General features: G+C 39.6%; 1 protein-coding gene across 1 annotated transcript; it reads right to left on the bottom strand.

Annotated features, from left to right (window-relative positions):
• Window positions 1-2605: 2605 nt before the first annotated feature.
• On the bottom strand, window positions 2606-10447 carry vipas39 (VPS33B interacting protein, apical-basolateral polarity regulator, spe-39 homolog; the record flags this gene model as incomplete). Its single annotated transcript, XM_039780974.1, is given in 6 exon segments — window positions 2606-2837; window positions 3158-3262; window positions 3547-3636; window positions 5098-5274; window positions 6348-6389; window positions 10313-10447. Coding segments are annotated over 6 exon segments (570 nt in total), but the record flags the coding sequence as incomplete, so codon positions are not given.
• Between the last annotated feature and the right edge of the window lie 573 nt (window positions 10448-11020).

The following is an 11020-nucleotide window of genomic DNA, read 5'->3' on the forward strand; positions in this document are numbered from 1 at the left end:
TACCTCACTGCTCATATCTGTTTATATGGTTCATTCAGTATATCCATATTTATTCAGTTTTTCTTATTATATATTCTGCTAATACACTGTATCTACATATTCTTACTACTAGTATAATGTCACTGCTACTACATTGCACATATCTGTACATGTTGTTCATTTACATAGCTATATTTATTGTGCTCTTATAACACTGCAATACATGTCTTGTCCTGTCTATACTTTGTATATCATGTTGCACTTTTCTTTTTTGCACTTCTGGTTGGACGCAAATGTTGCCTTTGTACTTGTACTCTGCACAATGACAATAAAGTTGAATAAAAAAAAAAATCTAAAGAAAATGGCTTTTTTATGACTTTTTTCGACATACTATACTAGTTGTAGTTCTTCTTCTGTGGAGTTGTAGTTCTTCTTGTAGTCCAGATATAATTCGCTGTGTTCTGACTACAAACGAGACAACATGCAGCCAAAAAGCTCTCTCGACGTTGTTTTACGCCGTTGCCTTGGCAACGTATCTGTCAACAAACTCAACAGCGCGATATGGTTTTATCAAATCACAAATAATTAAATAAGTATAAATATTTTAGTAAGTGTAAATATATAAAAGTACATCTCCCCTTCGGTGTTAGAAAGTAACTAGTTTAAGTAACTTGTAGGTTAGGGTAAAATCTGCAGCCTGTGTGTAAAAGGTGCTTTATAAATAAAGGTTATTATAATTGAAGCTGCATGTTAACGAGGTGAACGCTACATTAGTGAAGTTTAATGACTCAATGACTTCATCAATGATGGAGACAAAGTGTCAGGGTTCATACGCATTTTAACCATGACTTTCCATGACTTTATGTCAAATTTCCATGACTTTGTGTTACTGAAAATATCAGTCGACATTCTCCAATCAGAATACTAATCAGTGTTAAAGTTTCCCCTCAGAGGTTTAACTATAAATTAATGATAATGTCTGTGGTTCATAGATGGATTCTTAATATCTCTCCCCGAATACAACGCTGAGGTTAAGACGACCTGAAAATACATTTATTAATCACGTTATTATTAATCACATGTTATTATTAATCACATATTATTATTAATCACATGTTATTATTAATCACATATTATTATTAATCACATATTATTATTAATCACATGTTATTATTAATCACAATATTAATACAATATTATAATCACATAATAATCAATATTATAACAATTATTATTAATCACATATTATTAAACACATATATTAATCAAATTATTATTAATCACATTTATAATACTATTAAAATATTATAATACTATAATACATGTAATAATCACATATTAGTATTAATCACATATTATTAATCACATGTTATTATTAATCACATATTATTAATCACATATTATTAATCACATATTATTAATCACATATTATTATTAATCACATATTATTAATCACATATTATTATTAATCACATATATTATTAATCACGTTATTATTAATCACATATTATTAATCACTTAATAATCAATATTATTAATCAATATATTAATCACATATTATTAATCACGTTATTATTAATCACATATTATTAATCACATATTATAATACATTATTAATCTTTATTAATCACATATTATTATCATAATATTATTATTAACATGTTATTATTAATCACATATTATTATTAATCACATATTATTAATCACGTTAATATATTATTAATCACATATTATTAATCAAATTATTAATACATATTATTAATCACGTTATTAATCAAATTATTATTAATCACATATTATTAATCTAATAATTATTAATCACATATTATTAATCACGTTATTATTAATCACATATTATTAATCACGTTATTATTAATCACATATTATTATTAATCACATATTATTAATCACGTTATTATTAATCACATATTATTAATCACGTTATTATTAATCACATATATTATTAATCACGTTATTATTAATCACATATTATTATTAAACACATGTTATTAATCACATATTATTATTAATCACATATTATTAATCACATGTTATTATTAATCACATATTATTATTAATCACATGTTATGCTGTGATTATGTGACTTCTCCAAAACTTTCTGGGTCTTTTTATGTTTCCAAAACCTTTCCAGGTCTGGAATTTGCATTTTTCAAATTCCATAACTTTTCCAGGTTTTTTCAAAACGTATGAACCCTGAAGTGTTGCCTTCAGGTACCAAATCAACTTTAACACACTTCTGACACTTTCTTCCTCACAAATATAAGAAATAAATTAGTTTATTTTATGGGCAGCTGCTGTTAACAGGAAGTAATTGTTGGGCAGCGTTGATGCTCACATCCTTATGGTTATAATTATATATATATATATAAAATAATTATAAATATATATAATTATAATATTATATAGTTATCGTTAGTGGTATGAACCCAAAATATGAACACACAATCCAAACTAATGGTTAGTTGCAGCTGTTGATTCTTCCCTCCCAGTCGGCTCTGGGGAGCTTCTGATTGGCTGGAAGTCTCTGACTCTGATTGGCTGGCTCTGATTGGCCTTCCTTGGTCAGGTTTAGGGAAAGAACAGCTGATGTGAAGAAAACACTTACTCAGCTTTTTAAATAAAGGTTTTATTTGTTACATTCGTATTTACAAAATCAAAAGGAATGTTGAAGCTACTCGGCAGAAACATAAGCCCCGCCCACTGCTGCCGTCTGCGACCAATGAGAAGTTCCTGTTGTCACGGTGACAGCTCTCCTCTTGACGCAGGAAACAGCCTCTTTATTTTCAAAGTAAAAGTCTTTAGTGGGAACGGGAGCGTCAGTTCTTCCACCGGATTTGCTGAAACAGAAGAAGAGACACGAGTCAGCAGGTCACATGATGAAGACCAATCTTCCTCCTCTTCATCTACCTGTAGTTATATAATATATTAATATAATATATGTAATATATTATACATATTATTATATATAATAATATATATAAAATATATTATATTATATATATATAATATATTATTATATATATATATAATAATATATTATATATATATAATATATTATTATATATAATATATAATATATATAATATATATACAGAGAGACAGACAGACAGACAGCGAGACAAACAGACAGAGAGACAGACAGTATCTTCTTCCTCACCGAGTTGTTGAGCAGTTCGTTAATCTTCCTCTCCTCCGCCGATCCTCTCTCCATCTTTGCCCGGTATCCTAGCAACTGCTGCCGGTCCTTCAGGTCCCGGTAAGTCTGATTGGCCCAGAGACGTCACATGGTCACAATAATGTTTAATATTAGAGATGCACCGATTTCAACTTTCTAGGCCGATTCCGATTTCCATTTTTTCCTAACCACTTCACAGCACAAACAAATATTTATTTTCTATCTTTTCTTAAATAGAAAATGTATTGAACAGATAATCGATCACTATAAAACAGAACAATATATTAACAATTCTGGTCACCGGCCGGTCAATCGGTGCATTTCTATTTAATATGTAAACAACCATCAGCCAATCAGAGAGCTGTACTCACGTTAATGACGATGTCGTGACATTTATGTTTCTGAGCCAAAGTGATCCTCAGCTCGGCATCATCAACCAGCGCCACGTAGTCCTGAAGCACCTGGTCACACAACACACACCTGGTTACACAACACACACACACACACACACCTGGTCACACAACACACACCTGGTACACACACACACACACACACACACCTGGTCACACAACACACACCTGGTCACACAATACACACCTGGTCACACACACACACACACACACACACAATACACACCTGGTCACACACACACACACACAATACACACCTGGTCACACAACACACACCTGGTCACACACACACACACACACACACACCTGGTCACACAACACACACCTGGTCACACAATACACACCTGGTCACACACACACACACACACACACACAATAACCCTGGTCACACAAACACACCTGGTCACACACACACACACACACACAACACCTGGTCACACAACACACCTGGTTACACAACACACACACACACACACACAATACACACCTGGTTACACAACACACACCTGGTTACACAACACACACCTGGTCACACAATACACACCTGGTCACACACACACACACACACACACACACACACACACACACACACACACAATAATAATACACACCTGGTCACACACACACACAACACCTGGTCACACAACACACACCTGGTCACACACACACAACACCTGGTCACACACACACACACACACACACACACACACACACACACACACACACACACACACACACACACACACACACACACACAACACCTGGTCATACAATACACACCTGGTCACACAATACACACCTGGTCACAAAACACAAAACACACACACAATAACACACCTGGTCTCACACAACACACACACACACACACACACACACAACCAACACCACACACACAAACACACACACAATAATAACACCTGCTAATAACAACCTGGTTACACAATACACACCTGGATAATAACACACCTGGTTACACAACACACCTGGTTACACAATACACACCTGGTCACACACAACAATAATACACACAACAAAATAATAACACACAAACCTGGTCACACAACACACCTGGGTACACACAATACACACACAACACACACACACAATACAATACAACCTGGTCTCAACACACAACAACACAAAAACACAACACACACACACACAATACAACCTGGTCACACACACAACAACACAAACCTGGTCACACAATACACACAATACACACACACAACCTGCACACAACACACGCACACACCTGGTTACACACACACACACACACACCTGGTCACTCACACACACACACACACACACACACACACACATCTAATCACACAACACACAATACACACACACACACACCTGTTCACACAACACACACACACACACACACACACACAACACACCTGTTCACAAACACCTGTCTGTCACACACACAACACACCTGTCTGTCACACACACACACACACACACACCTGTCAGTCACACATGTAACTGTGGCCCCGCCCCCTTTACCTGCGTAGGGGCGGAGTTCTTGTGCAGCACGTCGACGACTCTCTGGAAGCTGAGCGGAGATTTCTTCCTGGTGAAGCCGAGCCAGTTCCTGCTGGTGAACAGAGAGTCCACATCGGACCAGGCCTTCAGCTTGGCCCGCGCCGCCAACGCTGTCACAAAGAACTGCTTCTCTGAAAGCTAGAGGTCAAAGGTGAGCCAGTCAGGGACCCAGAGGTCAAAGGTGAGCCAGTCAGGGACCTAGAGGTCAAAGGTGAGCCAGTCAGGGACCCAGAGGTCAAAGGTGAGCCAGTCAGGGACCTAGAGGTCAAAGGTGAGCCAGTCAGGGACCCAGAGGTCAAAGGTGAGCCAGTCAGGGACCTAGAGGTCAAAGGTGAGCCAGTCAGGGACCCAGAGGTCAAAGGTGAGCCAGTCAGACCCAGAGGTCAAAGGTGAGCCAGTCAGAGACCTAGAGGTCAAAGGTGAGCCAGTCAGGGACCCAGAGGTCAAAGGTGAGCCAGTCAGACCCAGAGGTCAAAGGTGAGCCAGTCAGAGACCTAGAGGTCAAAGGTGAGCCAGTCAGGGACCCAGAGGTCAAAGGTGAGCCAGTCAGAAACCTAGAGGTCAAAGGTGAGCCAGTCAGGGACCCAGAGGTCAAAGGTGAGCCAGTCAGAGACCCAGAGGTCAAAGGTGAGCCAGTCAGAGACCCAGAGGTCAAAGGTGAGCCAGTCAGAGACCTAGAGGTCAAAGGTGAGCCAGTCAGGGACCCAGAGGTCAAAGGTGAGCCAGTCAGACCCAGAGGTCAAAGGTGAGCCAGTAAGAGACCTAGAGGTCAAAGGTGAGCCAGTCAGGGACCCAGAGGTCAAAGGTGAGCCAGTCAGAAACCTAGAGGTCAAAGGTGAGGAGCGAGTCAGAGACCTAGAGGTCAAAGGTGAGGAGCGAGTCAGAGACCTAGAGGTCAAAGGTGAGCCAGTCAGAGACCTAGAGGTCAGAGGTGAGCAGCGAGTCAGAGACCTAGAGGTCAAAGGTGAGCAGCGAGTCAGAGACCTAGAGGTCAAAGGTGAGCCAGTCAGAGACCTAGAGGTCAAAGGTGAGCCAGTCAGAGACCTAGAGGTCAAAGGTGAGCCAGTCAGAGACCTAGAGGTCAAAGGTGAGCAGCCAGTCAGGGACCTAGAGGTCAAAGGTGAGCCAGTCAGAGACCTAGAGGTCAAAGGTGAGCCAGTCAGAAACCTAGAGGTCAAAGTTTAACTTCACACTTTAAAACGGTTTCCCACCTTGAAGGTCTGACGGATGTTGAGCGGACTGCTGTAGGTTCCCTGCAAACACAAAGAGAACTGGTTTCAATAAACTCGGTAAGAACCACAACGAACCCGCCGGCAACCAACTCATACGATCGTTACCAAACACCAGAACAACTGGGAGCAGTTATTACCAGGGTTAGGTACCGAAACCGACGCAACCGGCAGGAACCGGACTGGATTAGTTCCTCATTTCGGTTCCACTTAATGTGTCGACTGAAATATTTTCCCTCTGTCGCTCCGAAGCGGACGTAAACATTTCCCCCTCTCTCTGTAGTCTACCGTTAGCTAGCTACTCTCTCTGTAGTCTACCGTTAGCTAGCTACTCTCTCTGTAGTCTACCGTTAGCTAGCTACTCTCTCTGTAGTCTACCGTTAGCTAGCTACTCTCTCTGTAGTCTACCGTTAGCTAGCTACTCTCTGTAGTCGTAGCTAGCTACTCTCTCTGTAGCATCCGTAGCTAGCTACTCTCTGTAGTTCAACGCCAGCTAGCTACTCTCTCTGTAGTCTACCGTCAGCTAGCTACTCTCTCTGTAGTCTAACACAGCTAGCTACTCTCTCTGTAGTCTGCATCACAGCTAGCTACTCTCTGTAGTCTACCATCAGCTAGCTCTCTCTCTGTAGTCTACCGTAGTAGCTACCTCTGTAGTCTATCGTATTAGCTACTCTCTGTAGTCTACCGTTAGTTAGCTACTCTGTAGTCAACGTTAGCTAGCTACTCTCTCTGTAGTCTACCGTTAGCTAGCTACTCTCTGTAGTCTAACGTAGCTAGCTACTCTCTCTGTAGTCTACACCTAGCTACTCTCTCTGTAGTCTACCGATTAGCTACTTCCTCTGTAGTCCACCACGCTAGCTACCTCTCTGTAGTCTACCGTCACTAGCTACTCCTCTGTAGTCTACTCACAGCTAGCTACTCTCTCTGTAGCTACCACAGCTAGCTATCTCTCTGTTGTCTAACCGTTAGCTAGCTACTCTCTGTAGTCTAACTAGCTAGCTACTCTCTGTAGTCTACCGTTAGCTAGCTACTCTCTCTGTAGTCTACCGTTAGCTAGATACTCTCTGTAGTCTACCGTTAGCTAGATACTCTCTCTGTAGTCTACCGTTAGCTAGCTACTCTCTCTGTAGTCTACCGTTAGCTAGCTACTCTCTCTGTAGTCTACCGTTAGCTAGCTACTCTCTCTGTAGTCTACCGTTAGCTAGCTACTCTCTCTGTAGTCTACCGTTAGCTAGCTACTCTCTCTGTAGTCTACCGTTAGCTAGCTACTCTCTCTGTAGTCTACCATTAGCTAGCTACCGTAGATGAAGGCTACTTTTAAAATGCCATATCTTCCCTCTGATCTCTGGGCTCACCAAAACGGACGTAAAAGCTTATTAACCAATCACTGCACGGGATCGCTACTTGCTCTGCTAGTCTATCGTTAGCTTTTAGTGCATTTAAAATGACTAAAGCGAAGCGGTCCAAAGTGTGTCTGTATTTCACAGCCAAGGATTCCGACATCGCAAAATAAAATAAATGTTTCTAAACGATTACGTGCAACACTGTCAGGTGACTCAGGTTTACTTATTATATATTTAAGTACTTTAAAACGTTAATATTGTTACATTTAAATTATTTTCAATTAATCAAATAATGGATGCATTGAATCGTGGACGATGCTGCATCGATAATCGGCCGGCTCATAATTCATTATTTCTGTTTATAATGTAATGTAGGCCTAACAACATTTCTGTTTACATATTCTGGTATGTTAACACATTCAGGAAGTGCCATGTGCTCAGTGCTGTATAGTTTGATGTATCCAAGTTATTTAGTATTAGAGCACTGCAGAATGTTTGGTTGTTGAAGCTTGAAAAGCTCTGAATTAAATATCCTGCATGGCTTTAATAGAAACATGGATTAAATATCCTACATGGCTTTAATAGAAACATGGATTAAATATCCTACATGGCTTTAATAGAAACATGGATTAAATATCCTACGTGGCTTTAATAGAAACATGGATTATATATCCTACGTGGCTTTAATAGAAACATGGATTATATATCCTACGTGGCTTTAATAGAAACATGGATTATATATCCTACATGGCTTTAATAGAAACATGGATTAAGTATCCTACGTGGCTTTAATAGAAACATGGATTAAATATCCTACGTGGCTTTAATAGAAACATGGATTAAATATCCTACATGGCTTTAATAGAAACATGGATTATATATCCTACGTGGCTTTAATAGAAACATGGATTATATATCCTACATGGCTTTAATAGAAACATGGATTAAATATCCTACGTGGCTTTAATAGAAACATGGATTAAATATCCTACGTGGCTTTAATAGAAACATGGATTAAATATCCTACGGGATTTTAATAGAAACATGGATTAAATATCCTATGGCTTTAATAGAAACATGGATTATATATCCTACGTGGCTTTAATAGAAACATGGATTATATATCCTACATGGCTTTAATAGAAACATGGATTAAATATCCTACATGGCTTTAATAGAAACATGGATTAAATATCCTACGTGGCTTTAATAGAAACATGGATTAAATATCCTACATGGCTTTAATAGAAACATGGATTATATATCCTACATGGCTTTAATAGAAACATGGATTATATATCCTACGTGGCTTTAATAGAAACATGGATTAAATATCCTACATGGCTTTAATAGAAACATGGATTAAATATCCTACGTATTCTTTAATAGAAACATGGATTAAATATCCTACATGGCTTTAATAGAAACATGGATTATATATCCTACGTGGCTTTAATAGAAACATGGATTATATATCCTACGTGGCTTTAATAGAAACATGGATTAAATATCCTACGTGGCTTTAATAGAAACATGGATTAAATATCCTACGTGGCTTTAATAGAAACATGGATTAAATATCCTACGTGGCTTTAATAGAAACATGGATTATATATCCTACGTGGCTTTAATAGAAACATGGATTATATATCCTACATGGCTTTAATAGAAACATGGATTAAGTATCCTACATGGCTTTAATAGAAACATGGATTAAATATCCTACATGGCTTTAATAGAAACATGGATTTGATGCATCGTGATATTGAATCACTGACATGATAATCGAATCAGGAGATCAGGGCAGATTCACACCTCTAGTGGATGAGCCAGTCTGTGATTGGTTCCCGCAGATTTGTAACAGAAGCAGGATAGATAAACGTACAGGTGTCCAGCCTGAGCTGCATGGAGGAATCAAACCCCCGGCAGACAGAGCTGGGGTCACCCCGTCTATAAAAGAGCCTTTCTCTGATGTCATTTTTCAAGAATCAATTTAGGAATCGGAATCATTTAAAAAAGTACCGGTTGGGCATCGGAATCGTAAAAATCCAAACGGTACCCAACGCTAGTTACGAAGGGGTCCGAGCCTCCCGGGCGCCGGTCACCCCCAACGACCAGGACTGTTAGCTAGCTGCTCTCTCTCTCTGGAAGGACTGTAAATACTTTTGAAAGGTTTTTGTCAGTATGTCCATCTGAGGACTATAGTTAACTGCTCCTCGGATCTCTGCAGGGTAAATCCAGACAGCTAGCTAGACTATCTGTCTGTCTGTCTGTCTAACAGCTAGCTAGACTATCTGTCTGTCTGTCTGTCTAACAGCTAGCTAGACTATCTGTCCAATCGGAGTTTTCTGTTGCACGACTAAAACTACTTTTGAACGTCCACATGTTCCACCAGAACCAGTTCCTTCCTGAGACTATTTAGCAGAGGCACCGTGGCTCCGTCCGGAGCTTAGCCCCGCCCACGATGATTCTGATTGGTTTGAAAATGCCAATAAACCAGAGCACGTTGTCCTCCCATCCAGGAATGCTGTGTGGATTAGCCAGACCTTCCTCCATAGAGCTGTGGAGGAGGGTCTGGACATGAGGGACTGAGACAGGACGTACCTCTGCCTCAGCGTAATGGTAGAAGCAGCAGTAGTACAGAGTGGTGATCAGAGGCATGTTGAGGATCGAAGCTTTTCTGGGAAACTTCTGGAAGATTTCCAGCTTCCCTCCGCGCTCAGCATGCCCGTCTGTTGCCTGGCAACAACACAAAGGGAAAACTGCAGTTAAGGTCCAGCGTCCACAACAAGAACAAAAAATATAACTATAACTAGGGATCGAGCGATATGGATTTTTTAGTGCCGATACCGATTGTTTTCCATCCGCCTTAGCCGATGACCGATACGGGCTGCCGATTTTCTTGAGGTGATAATTGGAGCCGATACTGCTTTTGCTCCCTCAATTTACATCATAAAAATGTAAACCCTGCTACACTGGATTTGTTTTCGGAATCTGCTCTGCCATTTCATTAAAAACAATAAACAAAAACACAGATCAGTGTCACTTCTGCAATCATCTTACATTCATATCACCCAAATTATGTGTGCAGTGTGCATCATATGGACGGGTGTACTGCATATGGTTAACTGTGCAGTGTGCATCATATGGACGGGTGTACTGCATATGGTTAACTGTGCAGTGTGCATCATATGGGTGGGTGTACTGCATATGGTTAACTGTGCAGTGTGCATCATATGGGTGGGTGCACTGCATATGGTTAACTGTGCAGTGTGCATCATATGGGTGGGTGTACTGCATATGGTTAACTGT

This window comes from Perca fluviatilis, chromosome 18 (genome assembly GCF_010015445.1).
Source record: "Perca fluviatilis chromosome 18, GENO_Pfluv_1.0, whole genome shotgun sequence".
NCBI lineage: Eukaryota > Metazoa > Chordata > Actinopteri > Perciformes > Percidae > Perca > Perca fluviatilis.